The sequence below is a fragment of the Antedon mediterranea genome, chromosome 6 (assembly GCF_964355755.1).
Source record: "Antedon mediterranea chromosome 6, ecAntMedi1.1, whole genome shotgun sequence".
In the NCBI taxonomy this organism is placed as follows: Eukaryota; Metazoa; Echinodermata; class Crinoidea; order Comatulida; family Antedonidae; genus Antedon; species Antedon mediterranea.
This window is the reverse complement of record NC_092675.1, coordinates 21,437,004-21,457,065: the sequence shown is the minus strand read 5'-3', so window position 1 is coordinate 21,457,065 and position 20,062 is coordinate 21,437,004. Positions and strand designations below refer to the sequence as shown.

Genomic DNA, 20,062 nt, shown 5'->3' with positions numbered 1-20,062 from the left:
CAGGGTAATATCAAACTAAATATTGAGTCTTTTTTTTTATGAATTCATAAATGTGATAATACATTGTCTGTCCCATAGGTGATATCTAGCATTATCCCCTTTTCAAAACAATTTTTGTTGTTGCATAAACCACTTAACATTATGCCATTTTGTTCAAAAAATGTTTTCCAGTGGGATGACGGATATCATTCTATAGCAATTGGCCTCATTCTGATAAATAACATGGCCCATTTTAAATGATGTTATACACATTTTGATAAAATAAAAAACCTTTGAAAAAATAACATAAAACACCTTTAAACAAATTCTGGATTGATGATGACAGAATGTGAAATGTTCATAGCAGTTTGACATAAACTGTCCAATAATATCTCAGATAAATGTTTAATATATGGAAAAAATTTTGTACAAATTGGACTCAACTACCTTGAAAGCCATTTTTCATGAATTATTTTCTGAATGTCTGTCAAAACATGTCTTTCAATCGAAAATGCGTAAAAAGAAATGGAGTTTTATAGTCAGAAAACATATCAGAAACATTTTAACTTAAAAAAATCCATTCTCATGATTAGGGGTACATTATATGTTCAACCAGCAACAGGTTTTTTCTTTAAAAAAATATTATTGATCTTTGTTTCTTCTGCGATTCAACGAATGGCCATTTTGGCTACTAACTAAGTGACCATAAGCAACAGTGTGGATCGTATGGCCAAATTATGTACATTTCTTGTATGCCTGTATTCCATCATAGTATTTAAGAACCAAACTTTTAAATACTCTTAGCTTCGAATGTAGGTCTTATTCTACTTTCATGAGTTGTGCCAATTTGAATAGAAAAAAACAAAGAAAATACTATATTTCTGAAATAGATAATACCTTAATTAAGCAGTATAAAGAGAAAATCTGAGAGAAGCTGATTAGTTTTAGAAAAAAAATTGAAATCAAATGTATCAATCTTAAACCAAACCAGATTGCGTTCTCTCTTATTAAAATAGCAATATCTCTTTTATCAATATCATCATTACTATTTAAACTCTACATACAGATCACCTTTTATATGTTTCATTATCTGTGTATTCGTTTTTTTCCTCATGACCATAAACTATATATTCTTTCTTGATAAATTTTCTTTTTAAATACTGATCATAAAATTTACCATATTAATATTACAATTTGTGTTTGTCGTGTAATAGGATTAGACAGAATGTCATAAACATTCATATGGTTATTACAAGCGTATTCTACAATTACCTTCACGATTTGTATGCATTTAAATGGGCTATTTAAATAGTCATATTTATTTCAAGCTCTTTAAATCTCCTGTATTAAAATATTAACCTTGTCATAAATGTTTTTCAATTTTATAGTATGCAATAAAAGACACACAGGGTCAAAACTTTATTGGTTTATACATATATATATATTGGTTTATAAATTAAAATTCAATTTTGTACTGTAATTTTTGTGAGAGTGGTGTAAAGGGTTATATGTTGAGAAAATCACTGAATATCCTTGAATATAAATATATATAATATTAATATGTTCAGTCAATTTTTGCATTCCCATTCATTTTAGCAGTACCGTTGGGATACTGTTAAAACATTAGTTGAAACATAGGATGTCCGGCCTTAAAGAATTGTCTGGTGTGAGTTAATTTCTACCCAGTATTTAGTTTGTACTTGACATGTTTGCCTTTTTGTAGAGTGTTAATGAAAACAAGCGTTGAACTCATTTGGTATAAAACTTTCAGTTAAGTTGCGATTATTGGCTTTTGTTTTGTCTGAAAACTTTACCATGAAAGTTGGTTCTGATTGTTGCACTATAAAGAATAAGAATATATTTGAAGTTTTTTTTGTTCCTAACTGTGCATGATCAATCAAATTCTTCACCATAAATAAATTAAATATCTTGTTTTGTTTAAATTTCACAATATTCTATTTCAATATAAAAGGTGAATTACAATTGATATTTTAGGTTATTTTTGTGGAAGATGCTATTATTAATTTCTTGGTGTAATTTGTTAACTTTTTTTTTGTATGGATGAGGCTACTATCCGAAATAAAGAAAATGAATGAATGCACAGCACACATAAATAAATAGAACATTGCACACAGTATTAAAAAAGATTGTATTGCTAATCTGTATAATTTTTCTACTTTTAAAATTTATGTTAATTGAAATCAATTATTTTGGTTTTGTTCTTTATTTACTCATTATTCAAATAAAAAATATAAATACTCACAAGCACCATAAAAGATTATTTTTAATTTACTCAACGCAATACTTGTTAAAATTGTTTATAATTAGATACAATTCTTTTATTGACAATTACTTTCTTTTGGAAGTATTGTTAAATTTGCTGAACGATCAAATTGCAAATTGTATCACACACCCAGAATTTGTAACTACTATCTCAACACATATCCAGATTTGCCACCTGGCATTCCCAGGGGCCACAAAATCTAATGTCATGCATCAGCGATTGCATCTTAAAGACAATTTATTATACGGCATATATAGCATGGAGAATAAATAAGTCTACATTCATTGTGCCGCTTTACTATTTGTTAATTAAGTATAGCTTTATAAAGTTATTTTTTTTAAAAAAAGAACATTTTAGAAATCTTAGCATTATTTCCATGGGCCAGATATTGCAATACTTAGAATCAATGAAGCATACAAGACATAACACATGATAAACATGAAAGGTTTATACATAGCAATAATGTGATTGGTTGTTAATACAATCCTGCTATAGTGGACGTGGCGCCAGGGAGTTGCATCTCTCTGGTGGCGCCAAGAAGGGGCTTAGTGGGGGAAATGGTGTCACTTTTTTTATGATATTAAGGACAAATCGTATTAAGAAAATTGTGTTTTCAATGGTTTACATTTTAAAGTTGCCAAACGTTCAAGAAACAAATGTTTTTATGTTTTAGATTAATAAATAATTTGCAATTCTGTATATATCCTTGTTTGTCTAAAAATTGTGGAATCTTTAGAAACATCTAAAACACACTTATTGTATTTGGAATACAATTTCTTCAGACTTTGTTTTCTCTCACAAAACAAACAATTCAATAATAAAAAACAATTCCTTTCTGTTATGCCAACTTTTATTATCCAATTGTGTTTTTCCAATTGCTGTATTGCACACAACTTAATTTATATCAAATTTCATGTCCTTCTCATGTGGACTATGCAAATCGGTTTTATGTCAAATTCTAGCAATCAACGCCTATTTTGAAACAGAAATATCACTAAATAATACAGATGAAAATATGTGCAATATAACATTTTATCATCTTGGCAATAATTTTGGAATGTATTTGTCGCTAATGTCTAAGATTACTTCGTAAACTATCTGCAATTTGGACAAACCTCATAGGACGTCTATAAGAGGTTTAAATACTCTGCTGCTAGTCATCTTCCTATCAGTAATCCAGGAGGGAATTTTTAGTATTGTTCTTGTCAATTTTGTAGCATTCTGAAATATTTCTTTAACATTCTGAAATCGCTTGTATGCATTTGTATGGAGTTTTATAGATATAAAGATACATATGGAGGTATCATACTTTAAAACTTTATATAGCTACCTTTGTATAGATATCTATAAAAGTAAAACTTGTTCTATTATATACCTTTTATGTAGTATCCATAAAATGTGTTCTATGGATACTGTGTCGTCTATGGGGGTAAAACATATTTATTACTGTAGTTATATAAATCCTTTATGTATAAACCTTATTCAATAGATTTATGCAGCTATTAAAACTAGTTTGTCTGCAAATATATTTTGATTGTATTATTTAAATGGAACATTTCCTAATACTGTACTTTAAACAACATTTCATGAGGCCAATGCTCACAACATTAAGAACTTCTGCATTTCCCAAAACAAAGATTCTCAATGACAATTTTTATTAAACGGCTGAGATCTTGGACATCAATTCTAAGATACATCAAAGATAACCATGGTTATCAGCCGGTATTTATCATAGAAAATTATGTAGCGATTTTGTATGATACATGGTATTAATCAAGCAAATTGCTAGTGCCTACTGTAAACTGCATATTGTATGGTTGACAATTTATGGTAACAGTTGGCTGTTGCTTTTCAATCTATGATTCTCCTTTCTGATTTCTTCAGTAATTATGTTAAATGAAGAGAGGAAATGTTCTCATTATAGGCATGATTTGACTTGAAAGGTTAAAGACTCCTTCATGTCCTAATGCTCTGCTGCTGATCATTATGTGTTTTGGCAGGAAATACGTCGATGTATACAGTTGATTTAGTCACATGATAACTGAAAAATGGAGACATTAAAAAGGGGAAATGTGTGCGACATTCATTTTTATCAGGTATTCCGAATTAAGTTCTGTTATTAGGTCAAGGTGGAGAAGCGTAATATTCAAAATGTATCTAAAAAAGGTTAGCATGGCTTGATTATAGTAATAACAAAAAGTGCACTACTTTCCACGACCAAACTAATTTGACAGTAGAATATTCATGCAGAATATCAGAGCAACTGAGTTCCTTTTCGGTATCTGGTTCTTGTACTGTAAGAATATTCTGTTAATAACAGCATGATATAACATGATATATAACTTAATAACTGTGGCATTGGTGGAAACACTAATGCATGGATTACAGATTTTCTTTCAAATAGACGCCAAAGGGTTATTTACAGAGGAGAAAAGTCAGAGTGGGTAAATGTTACTTCAGGGGTACCACAAGGGTCAGTTTTGGGCCCTCTTTTATTTTTGATTTATGTAAGTGATATTGTAAATAATATTTCTTCTTCACTTTTTCAATTTGCTGATGATCACACATTATCACGTCCTATTTATAACAATAATGATTGTAAATTGCTTCAAAAGGATTTAGATTTAATTGCTAAATGGGCAAATGTAAACAAACTTCCCTTAAATCCTGTCAAATGCGCCGTAATGCATGTTACAAGATGTAAAGAGATAGTTAACTGGGATTATACCATAGAATCAGACAATATTCCTAAAGTTACAGAATTCAAATTTCTAGGTGTTTATGTAAATAGTTCGTTGTCTTGTCATACACAAGTTAATTATATAGGTTGTAAAGCAAGCAGATTGCTTGGTTTCATTTCAAAATGTAGTAAAAATATGTCCTGGTTAGCTATGTTGAACTTATACAAAGCTCTATTACTTCCAGTGGTTACCTACTGTTGTTCAATGTGGGCACCATTTGAGAAATCAAATATTAATAGAATAGAAAGTATACAAAGGAAAGCAACAAGGATAATAATGTTTAGAAAGGAAGGTTCCTGGGACACATCTTATTTTCATAGGTTGAAAGTGCTTGAATTATTATCTATTGATGACTTGTTTAAATTACATAGACTTTCATTAGGATTTAAGGTGTTGAAAGGTTACTGTCCCCATTCTTTCAATGAGTATATTAAAACTAGTGAAAGATGTCCGGGTAGGCTTTTATGTTGGAATTCGAAAGGCAATACTTTTCATAATTCTGTATTTGTTTCCTTTCCTAGACTATGGGAGCAAATACCAAATGACATAAAAGATTCACAAACAATTTCAATATTTAAGGCTGCTCTAACAAAACACTATATTTCATGTTATGTATAATTTATTTGTATTTTTCTTGTATATGGTTTTATCTTTAACTGATTGTATTGTATGGAGTGAGTGCAGAATCTGTTTGGGCTTTAGCCTATTCTCATTCCTGGTTATTTTTACATTGATGACCGAATAAATATTATTATTATTATTATTAATATGAATATGTGACAAATGTGATGGCATATTTTTACATGTGACATGTCACTGTATTTATAATGCCTTGTCTACACTATCAAACTTGTGTGTCAAAAAAATGTGGTATTGCTATACTTAAGTATGGTAGTGATATAACATCATCATGTCCATATATGGGCACATCACATTTTTTTGTCACATAAAGTTTGATAGTGTAGACAGAGCTTAATAATAGTACTAAAAATAATTCCTTTGATAAATTGGAATACCTGATCTTTATCAATTTAGAAAAGTATAATTGCTAGCCCTATAGATTTATAGCCAAAGAAGCAATAATAAATTAATTTTTGTACTGTGAAAATCATTTGTAAAGATATTTACCCGACACTAAAGCGTGGTTCCCACTAGCGACGCAACACAAGGACGTAACGCAACGCAAGTGAATTGACCAATCACAAGCGATGGCTTATTCGCTTGTGATTGGTTAAAACGCTTGCAGTGCGTTTACGTCCTTGCGTTACGTTCTAGTGGGCCAAGCTTTAAATGATTTTTACCAAATACTTGCAAAATTAATTTGCAAGTGTTCTCAGTTGGGAACAACTTGCGACTGTAGAACAATTTTCAAAGTATTCTCAAATGTCTTGATTTGGTACAATTACGTCAGAGTTTGGCAAACATCTTCCCACTTATATAATAAAACTGTTTATTTCTTCGCTTTGATAAAAAGCATCACAAAAAACATGAGAAAAATTATACATATAATATTGGAAAAGTATACATATATTATAATTCATATAACATTAATAGTTTGTATTGATTGTATTGTATAAAATTGTTTGCTGCAATTTTTAGAAAATTAATTTCTGCTGAATTGTGAAGTGAAATATAAATTATTGAACAATTTTACACCTTTATGAAGAATCACATTATTTTAAACTATACATCATATCACGTTTGAAACATTAAACTATTAAAATTGTCCTTGTACGGTATGATAAATAATTAACTGATGAAGTATTCTCGTTTATAAAACAATGATGGAATACAGGTATGCCAGCTTCAGTGAATGGTAATCGGTGGCTTCAAATTATGCCAACAAATGTTTTTATTGTTTTATTGAAAATTATATTTCAAGCCCTCTGAAAGTAGATCATCTACATTTTTGTAATCCCTGGTATAGTAGGGGATTAGTTAAAGGATTATTATTGATTTAAAAATAGTCAAATAAGTTGATTATTGTGACCATGTATTTTTTATTTTAAATTGGAAAACTACAAATAAATAAACAAGACAATGCATTTTCGACATGCTTTTGCATGCACTTGGGATTACATTCATGAAATGCACAATGATCCTGCATTTCATACCCCATCAGGAATAATGAAATTTAGTTTAAAAATCCTTTGCATACAATTTATTAAGCCTAACATAGGAACTCTGTATTAAGTACTTATTTGCAACATGTGATTAAAAAAAAATACCTCATCCTTCAGGGTGAATATTTAGATAGGGGTTCATGTTGCCAAAAGTTATTAAGCAAAACATCTTGACAATTTACACTCAATTTGTGTTGGATACTAAAATCTAGTGTAATCATTTTTAGTCTAGATTGTAGATTTTTTTCGGTTAAATATTCTTAGAAAGAAAACATTTTGACAAACATGATGCTATGTGCAAGCTGAAATCTAGTTGCAACGCTTTTCTGAAATAATTAACCACCATCACCATCATCATCATCTTGAACAAACAATATTATTTTAACACCATAATAGAATTGACAATTTTAATAAAACAAATTTAACTTTTGCAAAAGCACTGTATCTTAGCAAGTATATACAATATTATTCTAAAATCCTAAACAATATTACTTTAAGCTAACATTGTAAGCAGCTATGCTTGACCCAGTCCTTGAGCAGTTTATATCTGTGTAAAAATCAATTTATGCACATAGCTTTAGGTGTGATTCTGTTTCATTATAGTTTTAAGATCCTAAATGAGCAGTATATCAAGAACCTCTTAAACTGTCACAGAAGGCTTCTATCATCAACGCTAACGCTGAAATAGTTGAATTACGAAGAAGACGGATGACGACAATCATGACACCAATAAAGCAAGAATAAATCAATATTTAACACAGAAAATTGGATACATTTCCTAATATAATAGATATCCTCATTTGCACAGTTTGCCAGCATTAACACATAGAATTGATTAACTTAGAAATACGAATAAATATATGGAAAGTGTGACTTGAATATCTATCTGAAACATGACTAAAATCACTAATGAATTTACATGAACATGTTGATTAGAGCTAGAGTAAGCCCCTGTTCAGACCCACAGTTTGGTTTTATTATGTAAGGTGTACTCGCCTTTCTGGTCTAAAACCGCCTTTTACGACACTGAGTTGGATACTCACAGTACAAAATTAAAGGGTCTTTCACACCTGTTCCGGCATGGTTCCGGTACGGCGAATCGAACACCAATGTTTCGTTTTCACGAAGCTGCACCCGGCTATGCGCCAATCACTTTGCGCATAGCCGCATAAAAACGAAACATTAATATTCGATTGGATTTGCAGGCACTGGACAGGAACCGTACCGGAACAGGTATGAAAGACCCTTTACCAAGTCTAGATTGTTTTTATTTTAAGGCCTTTTTTAACCCACACCTACAAGTCATTGGTAAAATCACTTTCAAACATTGTGTCTGTTAGTATGTCCTTGTGTTGGGAACCAATCATTCAAGTTGATACTTTAAATGAAGCATACAGCAAGTTCAATTATTATTTTAATTTACACATTATAAGTTTTGATTAAAAAAGTCATTATTTTGTCTACATTAATTGCAAAATAAAGTAAGCTAATGGAAATTTTATATAAAGTTATAAATTGAAAACGTGTTATGAATCTAAACCTGGATGAATAAACCCATTAACCTTTTCCAAAGCAATTCCAAATTAATTACAGCATTCAACTATTTTTATTTATAAAATATATTCCAAAAAGTAGGTCAGAAATAAAGAATGAAGACTATAAACTTTATCATAATGAAAAAATAAAAGTTTGCCTTTCTTCTTTGATTGTGTAAAAGTTATTTTAGAACTGAAAACAGGAAACATTTTCAATTGAATATAGATAGATAGCAATAATTGATTATTGATCTAACTTCGGAGTTGAAAGATTGTTTTTGCTATAACATTGTCTTTTTTTGTACCCGTTATCTTATTCCTAATCTTACCTGGCAAACCGAAAATTGCTATTGTTCTCCAGGTAAAGTGGCACTCATATTGACTACCAACACTACTGTTGGTATGTGCAATAGATTGTATAGCAATACAGTACAGTTTTGGCTATGTTTTTCCTGGTAAATAAATATTAACTGACCAGTCTTGTTTGTGTTATATGCGGATCATTTTCTTGTAGAATAATTACAAAATTGAAAGGAAAGATTGAATGTCGAGATTCGTGCAATTTGTATGTGCAAATACAAATTAAAGTTGGTTTGTTTGACATTGGAGGTAAAATTTGATAAAGTAAGGAGCAAAAACTAATCTAAAATAATTTGTTCTGTATATAAGAGTTATCTAAAATAATGATTTTATTCATTATTTACGCAATGATTAAAAGAAACTTATTTTATAGCAACGTGTACAGTAAAAATAAAGATGTTAATGTTTATTGGCCTATTAATACATTTTGCATACTGTGAAATTTGTTGTACTAGATATGTTTAAACCAATCTGAATATACCTGACTATATATCATTCAACTCTTTTCCTCTCATGCTTATTGATGGCAATGTTTCTTACCGTGCTATCAATCAGCCATGGTGTTAGATATACGCTTGTATTTTACGATCGGCGAATACTAAATTGTTCTCAATAGCGATGCGTTCATTGAGTGAACAGGTAACAGATTGCACACCTGTGAATAAATGATATGATTTTGATGAGGATGCAGATAATAGGAATAGCAGAGAAAATTACCGGAAATTAGAACGCAAAATCGCGATCTAGATTTGTCAAAAAGTTTGGAATTTTAGACATGTGATATTTCTTTTGACTGTATTTTATAGAAAAATTTGTGAAACTGTTTAAATATTTGTTGTCATTGTTTGTTTGTTCCGAAAATCAATTTTTAAAAAATATTTTTTAAATATATATTGTATTCTAAGTATAAAGTGTTATCACAATTTGCTGAAAGTAAATCATTGTTTAAGGAAATACAATTATTTTAGAAATACAATTACTGTATTGTGCATTTAACAAAGGAGTAGTTATCTAACCACAGGAAACCGTGTGTTGTACTTTTAGGCTGATAACATCTCATCAGTGAGAAACAAGTGTGGCTGACATCAGAAAGAATAATAATTTTCTCAGTACCGTATTTTAAATTTTAAAACAAATTGAATATTGGAGTCAATAAAGCAATTGTAAATAGTTATCTTTATTGGAGAATTAAATGGTGAATTTTTGTGGAATTGTAGAAAAGGCAAGTACTTGAAATAGGGCTGTTAAATCTTGATTACAACTCAGGATTTCACATAGTAAAAATAGCACCACTGCATAAGTGTCCCATGAGACTTATTTAATACATTTAAGACTGAAGTAAATTGTGTTGGCTTTGTTGTTGTTTGGCTTTCTTGACTTTTTTCTCAAAAGAACCCCAATTGGAAACCAGTCCTTTCACGGCTTTTATGGGTTTTCCTTGGCATCCCTGTATGTTATTGATGTTTTGATACTTGTTTTCTGTATATATTCATAGTATTTTATCTGTAATTGTTTTTATGATGCTGAAATAAATCAAATCAATGCTTAACATGGTTTCTTTTTCCATACTTGTGTTGGGAAGAAACTAAAAATATTCTTATTATTATACTCTGTGTTTAATAATACCAGTCGCAGATCAAAATGTACTGGTACTGAGTGAATACTGATTTGCAAATTGATTGGTAAGTTAATTATTTAATCAGCTTGACAATATTCCGGATTAATTGTGTTTTCACACTATAAAGTGCAATTAATATTGAATGTAATTATTTGTTCAGCTTCTGTGGAAAGCTGGTAGCTGTATAATGTTTTGTACTACAGAATCTATAATACTTGGCTTATGTTTTCCCTTGGAGCCCTTGTGTATATATGCATTATATTTGCTTATTTTCTCTAGGCCAATATGATCATCTGATCTATATTAATAAAGAGAGTTGGTAAGATTTTTTGTTAGCACATTTTTTCTACTACACTCATCCATACACATGGGGTATCAAAATGAATGACTGCAATTGTACTGAGATGGTTTTTATGACATTTGACCATTATATACCATCTTGGATCTAATGTATTAGGCAAAATTATTTCTCATGTTTCTGTAACATGAGACCGTCAAAATGGACTGGAAAGATTTAAAACTACATTAAAACCACCCCGGACAAAGAGGCAGACATTGTACCCTCTCTGTTGGTATTTTTGGGGAATACGCCCGTTTTTATAATATTATTTGTATACATATTTTATCATTTACATAATTCATAGCACATTATACAAACAAATTTAATCAATTTAAAAAGGTAGGCCTAATTGTCATTTTTGCATTTAATTAAAAAGAATACAATAATGATGTGATTTTATGTTGTGTGTGGCGGGACATGTCAATATTGTGTTCGTTTTATCACTTAGTTTTATGTGGTTATTAAAAGCAGAGATGCTTTCTGTATTTTACTCCGAGAATGAGAGGTTTTAATTGTGTCTAGTGGATGACATTATAGGATATGGTTGCCATGACAACAGTAAATATCGTTGTTTTACCCTAGATACACTCATTTGTTTCACGATATTTTGAATAATTTTATTATTAAGATTAACATATTACATGTTACAGTATGTATAACAATAACATTAAAATTATATTTGCATTTTATTATTGCAAGACAAAAGATTTTTTATATGCCAATGAAGAGTCACATTTTATTTGATAATTTTTAAGAATGAATTTATGCTAATATTCGATTTTCAATGGCCTTATTTGAAGTAACATGTTTTTGTGTTTATTAGGGTTTTGTATAAAATAATAATCATATAGAAGCAGAACACCTAATATTACAGTATATATATATACATGACTTTTCCTGGCTGTTTTACTTTATTGTTTTGATTTAACTTTTAGCTTTTTTTTTGTATCTCCATTGAGATCCAGCCACTGATACCCATTGTCATTTTTTCAGTAAGTTGCCTTTGGATTTATATGACTATATAAATTAATCTATTTTGTATAGGTAATGTTGAAGTGACCCAAATTTTGCTGACCTTCTTTGCTTAGTGTTAATGGAGGCAAGATGCGCTTACCATCTATGAAAGTGTGCGTCAAGCTTGGTATAGCTTTCTGCATGGGTTTTCTCCTCTTTCTGATCAACTTTGAGAGCTGCACAAATGGCACAATCAACGGCAAGTTACCAATACAGACAAGACATCATCAGGTTTGTAACCATTATTAATAATAAGTAAAATATCCAAACATCTCTAAAGACTATCCCATCATATAGTACATGCTGGTGGTACCAATTTCTGCAATGTTTTTTCACAGACACAAGTCAAACAGACTGTCAACCTTTGCACTAGCACACCAAGATGTTTCTTTTTTCCTAGGAATTAAACACTGTACATTTATATAATTGTACAATGGAACTCATTTTTCCTATTTATGGGACATCTATATCAGGGACATGGTTTAACAATATAGCTCTATTCAATGGATACCTCTATTAAGGGGACATCTATATCAGGGACATGGTTTAACAATATAGCTCTATTCAATGGATACCTCTATTAAGGGGACATCTATATCAGGGACATGGTTTAACAATATAGCTCTATTCAATGGATACCTCTATTAAGGGGACATCTATATCAGGGACATGGTTTAACAATATAGCTCTATTCAATGGATACCTCTATTAAGGGGACATCTATATCAGGGACATGGTTTAACAATATAGCTCTATTCAATGGATACCTCTATTAAGGGGACATCTATATCAGGGACATGGTTTAACAATATAGCTCTATTCAATGGATACCTCTATTAAGGGGACATTTTCTTTTATCCTGAATGTGTCTTTTTAATTGGGTTTCTACTATATCATCATAAACATTTGTATTGTTAAATATGATTTATAAGATTATATAATTTACTCAGAAAGTTGCTGACGTTCTATAGTTTAACACAGAGTAAGTTCTGTCTTTACATCTCCCTGGTTCTGTTCATCTCTGCTGGGTACAACATATTTATAGATTATCCCAGCATGTTATGGTGGCCTATATACAATGTGAAATTGCAGTGCCATAATATAAAAAATAATTCCTCATTTTAATTTCAGAGATTTTGTAAGAATATTTCAAATTTAATTTTCCATTTTAAACAAATTATTAAATCAATTATTAATTTTTTGAAAAGATGCATTCATTTTTATTGATTAGCCTATGGCAATCCTCTATAGCAATATAACTGTTATTTGCATTGGAACAAAATATATAAGATTGGTCTTACACTAAAATATTTTATTGTTGCATAGGGCTCATAATATCATATATTGCTATTATAATGCTGATAAAGTTTATGTCGACATTTACTTTAATGACTACTTATCGTCATAAAATCTACTTGCTCTAGGCGACATAATTATTACTGACAATATATTATTAGATTGTTTGTTGGAATTTCACAATTTGTGCAGTCATTGGCATTTCCACAACCATTAATTTTGACAATCAAAAATAAGTAATATATAAGTTTTTTCAATTAAAATCTTTGAAATATTTGTAAAGTTGTTATTAACATCTGAACTAATGGTGATCAATATGAATGGCAAGATTAAAATTGAAATATCATTTTACAGGAGATTTTAAGCAATTTGATTGGTTGATTTGACATTTTTATTTTAGAGCATGGACCTATAAATTCCATGTTTAGAGTATACAGTTTAAATTGTTCTAGTATAATTTATGCAAGAAGTATCTTTGACTACAAGTTAGATATTGTTTTCCAGCAATGGCCTAACACAACTACTACTGTATCTGTACACTAGCAGTAATTTCAAAATTAGTTAAAAGCCTTCTCAGTACATAACACCTGACCCCAGTATCTCCCTATACTCACCAACCTACACCCCACTTCAATAACACCCCACACTCTTTTTTTAAAACAAATTCTTCCCAGGACAAATTTCAATTCAACTTAGCTTCAAAATGTGACGGGTATACATAGAGTGGGTATAGGCCTTTTAAGGATCACCAATTAATAGGCCATCCACCACATAACATAATTCATGTACTAGTAGAAATACATGTAACAAAATATAAGAAATACCCTGTTTTATCCATACAAAAGATTTATTAAATCAAACGAAGTAAAAATGTATTAAATGGATCACATAGTAGATACTTAATTGCCTACATTTCAAAAACTCATACATTAATGTCTACATGTCTATCTATTTGATTATAAAAGCTAGTATATATACAACAAGTCCTGTAAACATCAATAAATCAATCAAATACAATTATATTATATAGTAACATACCTGTCAAAAATGTATTAAAAGGATCATACAGGGTATTTACTTAATTGTCTTCATGCACAATTCATGTTCTACGATGTCATTTATGACATTGATAACTTTCAGACTTTTTTTTTCTAATTTGTACGTATTGTCAAACAGTAAATGTCAATGAAGATTTTTGTCTTTCATTTCTGCCAATAGAAAGTGCTTTCACTTTATTCATTCCTAGAAAGATTTTGGCAATTTCCATTAAGGCTGTAGTTTTTCAAGTAATTATCAAATCAAGATGTTGTCTATCTTGAACGATTTGTTAAGGAAATAAAATCTGTTTGTATCTAACTTGTAGGCTATAAACTGTTATAGAGATATGCAGGTAATTTCTATAAAGTTTTAGAAAGTTTGTTGCTTACATAAGTAAACTATTGTCACTCTCATTTTAAATAGTTTTGTGCCTCGTTTTTTAAAGGTAACATAAAAATATGTTTTATATTATTTTTCATTTTATTTTTTTTTTTTAAAGCAAATAGTACACATACCTTTATACCATAATATTTTATTTAGTAAGTTGGGTTTGGTTGAAAATTTACAAAAATTTAAATTTGAATTATCACACCTCCTCCCCCCCCCCTCTCCATTCAGTAGAACAATTAAAGCATACAGTACTTGCTTGCTTGCATTGTATCTAATATTGGTTTTGTTATGTTTTTTAGGGCCATACAGCAACAGCTGAAATTTATGATTTGCATCGAAAGGAAGACTGCTTAGCGTCATTTAGCGAACTGGAAGAGAAATATAAAACGCAAATATCTGCACTAAAACATCAAATTACTGACCTGAAAGCCGAGTTAATGAAGCAAGCACACAAGGTACAAGAAATTAACGAACCTCACAATCAAAAACTCGCAACTGAGTTGGATCATAAAAAAATCGAAGAAAATGCAGAAGAGCGTATCCTCAGTGATCATCTGAAAGTGCAAATGGCAAAAGTAAATGTGAACAGGGCTTTAAAAGATGAATATGAGGTTTCACCATATAGCAGTTTAACTACAAAACTTGTGTACAGTGTGAGTGGGGGCTTAAGTCATAGACCTTCTGAGCGCCCCAAAGCTGATAGGAAAGAAGATTTGGTGGAAGCTGTATATTTTGCTATTAATTCATTAAATTCAATGAGCAAATCTAAGAAAGATTTTTCCGTAGATAATTTTGTTGATGGAATATTCCGCAATGATCGAATGGTTGGTACTTACTATAACTTAATATTCCGGGATCATTCCAATGGAAACTACCACTCAACGCAGGTGCTCAGACCGTTTGCGCCATTACAAAAAGTAAAAGTGAAAATCATGGATACAAGTCGCGTCATGATTTATTTAATTGTTCCATTATCTGGAAGAGTTGACAATTTTAGGATGTTTGTTGAAAGGTTACGAGTGATCTTAGAAGGTGGCGAGAAAAATATTTTTATGACAATTGTTTACTTCGGTATTGAAGGACTCGCAGAAGTAAAAGACATTCTTAATAGGTTTACCGAAGCAACACAATTTGACAATTATCAGATTGTTACAGCGAAAGGAGAGTTTTCAAGAGGGGTTGGGTTACAGGAAGGGGTGAATAATTGGGAAGGGGGAGATGTTCTAATGTTCTTCTGTGATGTGGACATAGCATTTACTCCAGAATTCCTGGAACATTGTCGTTATCACACATTACCAGGGAAATCAGTTTATTACCCAATCGTTTTTAGCTTATATAATCCAAATGTGGTGTACGCTAACCACGAATATATACCTCCGCTTGATCAACAATATCATATACGTAAGGAGTCGGGATTCTGGCGAGACTTTGGGTTCGGTATGACCTGCCAATACAAATCCGACTTCAGACGTATAAAAGGTTTCGACCTCGACATAAAAGGATGGGGTGGAGAAGACGTTCATCTTTATCGTAGATATTTACAATCAAGTTTAAAAGTAATACGAGTCCCAGATCCAGGAATTTTCCATATTTACCACCCGAAAAAGTGCAATACGGATTTGACGGCGGAACAGTATAGAATGTGTATCTATTCAAAAGCATTAAATGAAGCATCGCATATTCAACTCGGAATGCTGGCTTTCAAAGATTCTATTAACCAAACAATGGTACAACAAGCATATGCCAAACTACATGAATCAGACAAACAGAAAAATTAATTTGCTATATTTTTATTTTGACCAATTGACAAATGTTTTGTTTACTCTAGTAGCTAGATCAACTTTCGTATGCACTTTGAGGTCCAGAGAATTTGACTTCAGAAATTGGTTTAGGATGGTCAAACAATCATTATTGGCTTGGATTATTGGTTAAAAACCCTTTTGAACAAAAAATACCTGGGGCGTTTAATCGGATACACATGGAAAGTTACTTCTAGCATTCTGAAAAGAACTGTTGAGCTTGACGTTTATATCAAATGTTCTCGTGGACAGCAATAACTAGTACTTGAAATTGAAACAATTAAAAGTATCAGTTATTGCATAACATTACTGTCTAAGGATAAGTTGTGTAGAGATATGTTTTTCTGTTCATCTTTTAACCACATTTTCTATTACAATGAATGTAAATATGTATATTTCGAACAATTTGATACCAAATTTAAGTTTCTACGACCAGTACTTACAGAGATATGAAGATGCCCTGGTATGTGGGTCAAAGGTCAGAAATGGCATTTCTGATCATTGTTTACTAAAAATGCCCCATTAGACGGAATATAAATGCATGCCTTCTGAACATTTTGAGACCGAATTGACTTGCTGCGACCAGTGGTTGCCGAGATACAAGTACCTTTATTTATTTGTTCATATAACCCTTGACCCTTTGACCTTTTGTAACATTTTTCAAAATGTGTAACAAATAACAAAATATATATTTCGAACAATTTAAAACCAAATTCAAGTGTCTACAACCAGTAGTTACGGAGATACATACATGCCCTGGGTTGTGGGTCAAAGGTCAGAAATGGCATTTCCGGTCATTTTTAACTAAAATGTCCCATTAGACTGAATATAAATGTATACCTTCTGATCAATTTGAGACCAAAATTACTTCGCTGTGACCAGTGGTTGTTGAGATTTAAGGACATATTGGTGGTTGGTCTTATGACCTTTCACCTTGACCTTTTGACCTTTCGACCTTTCGCCACATTTTAAAAATGTGTAACCAAGCCAAAAATGATTGTTTGACCACCCTAAACCAATTTCTGAAGTCAAATTCTCTGGACCTTAAAGTGCATACGAAAGTTGATCTAGCTACTAGAGTAGTTGGGATTTTATTATTTTTATATTACATTGTGCCAGACATTAGACATTAAGAAGCTTTCGACAACCAAAGTAGTTAATTTGTTGTGGGTATGCGAGGAAATGTTTCCTTGCTCTCCCACGTCAACACAGTTTAGGTCCACACATCAATTGACTTGACCTAGTTTGTTAGGTTTTTGGTCGTCACTAAACAAAAATTTCTTAATATAAATATAATTTGAAATACGTTAAGAAATATTATGAAAAATGTTAAATCTCATATGGGGAGTAAATTGATAGCATTCACAAAGTAAATCAATATTACATTAAAATTATTATTTTATTAATTAAATTTAAGTATAAACAATATCTTTGACCCTGCAATATTTATTTAATGGAAAGGCAAAGATTTTATTGTTTAGAAACATTTGTATTTACAATAAATTAGTTTACCAGTTCATTGTACAGTACATTTCCAAACGTTAAGGTGTATATGTTCTGTACAGCTGTAAGAAAAGAGTTGTGTAATTATAATATTACTCTCAAAGAGTGATTGTAGATAAATTGGATTAAAAATGAAGTGTTATGTTGACCACTTTGGAAAACTTTAGATAATAATAGTATGATCAAATATTGGAATGTCCACTCTGGAAACTGATTTAGTAATCTGATTGACCACTCTTTGATAATCTGATTAGATAATTACATTGATCACTCTGGCAACTAATTTAGATAATATAATCAAATATTCGAATGTCCACTCTGAATACCTGATTGACCACTCTCTGATTAGATAATCACTCTGGCAACTAATTTTGATAATATTATCAACATTTTAAATTTACCACTCTGGTAACTAATTTTTATAATCATAATTATCATAATATTGGATTGACCACTCGGGCAACTCATTTTGATAATCTTATCAACATTTTTAATTTACCACTCTGGCAACTAATTTTGATAATCATATCATAATATTGGATTGACCACACTATTTCATAATCTATTCAAAATGTTGGATTTACCAATCACTCAACTAATTTAGATATTCGAATCCAAATGTTTAATTTATTACTTATTGGTAAATAATTGAAATTTTTGGTTGACCCTTTTAAAATTTAATCTGGTAATCATTAGAATAATAAATATTTCAAATTTAGAACATTTAAATAGCCCTCTACCAGTAGGAAAATCTCTTTAGGGAGTCCACTCTAACAATACTGGACCTTTAAACCAGAAAATCTTCTAAAATCTGAATTGTTTGCTCAAAAGTTTCCAAATTAATTAACGCTTTTGAAATTACATTTAGATCAGATTTTTAGGCCAACCAAAGTTTTGAAAATAACAAGAACATTTTCTCTTCCTAGAAATGCAAAACAAATTATTTTTAGAAAATCATTTTTAAAATTTTTTGTAAATAAAATAAATTAAATATTAGTAAAATTTATATTATTTAAAGTATTGGTATTTATACCATACTATAAATTTATTCCAATGGATCAAATTCTCATTGCAAAATACGTTTAAATATTTTTTTTAAATGTATGTATTTCATCCAAATTATTAATCTTTTCAACGTTGCATCAGATCATATTGCTAGGAAATTCTCAAATTTCATAATTTCTTTAGTGTCCTATTAGGAAATGTAACAAGAACCAATTTTAAGTTTGTTTTCTGATTTGTCAGTTGGTAATTCTGATATTAAGGTTAAATTTTGCAAGTAAGTTTAACTGTATACTTTATTTTTCATATGTTTGCTGCAAAGCTTTTCAATCAAATGTTTTAATACCTTTATGTTATTTTTATTTAAACCAATTTTATTCAATAAAATAAAACACAATCAAATAAAAGATTAAAATCCTAGGACAAATGCTTACCTTAAGCAAGGACAAGCCAATACAAAACGGGCATGGCAAGGCACATATCAAAATATAATTTTTACAAAAATACAGTAGTAACACTACTTGTATACTGTATTTATGAATGCTACAAATTATGACATTTTGCCAAGATACATTAATATTGGTATCTGTAACAGTATGATTTTCATACTAGAATTGATGACAACATATCATAATTATATTTTATTGGTAGAAATCAAAGAATAATGTTTATGAGACAACTATGTTGATATGTTACAGTTGGTTCTGTCCAATAATGAGATCAAAGTTTATCCAAGCAAATTTAACTACAGTACCCTGCTAATTGCAATGTTTTCACACTTATCTCATACTTTATTACCCTTTTATGTTGTCTATAACAATAAGACTAATGATTGTTCATATCAAATCTATAGAAAGTGTAAGGTTATGTTGGATATTGTTTTGATTTGTTCAGATATTGCATTAAAATTCATCTAAACTTTGCTCTGTTTACACTTGGCCACAATTGCTGCATCAATTTTACTTGTAACCCTTATTTGACAATGAAGGAATATTGGGAGGGATTAAGATATTAAAGAAACAGGGGTAAATTCGCTAACC

At 30.3% G+C, this 20,062-nt stretch overlaps 1 protein-coding gene across 1 annotated transcript in view; it reads left to right on the top strand.

Annotated features, from left to right (window-relative positions):
* LOC140051176 (chondroitin sulfate N-acetylgalactosaminyltransferase 1-like) overlaps positions 1-18,940 on the top strand; it is a 51,228-nt gene extending 32,288 nt beyond the window's left edge. Inside the window, exons 3-4 of the mRNA XM_072096312.1 lie at positions 12,025-12,225; positions 15,018-18,940. Of these exons, the coding sequence (XP_071952413.1) occupies positions 12,085-12,225; positions 15,018-16,496 (1,620 nt within the window). The 5' untranslated portion in view covers positions 12,025-12,084 and the 3' untranslated portion in view covers positions 16,497-18,940. The remainder of the gene's footprint in view (positions 1-12,024; positions 12,226-15,017) is intronic.
* The last annotated feature ends 1,122 nt before the right edge of the window (positions 18,941-20,062 follow it).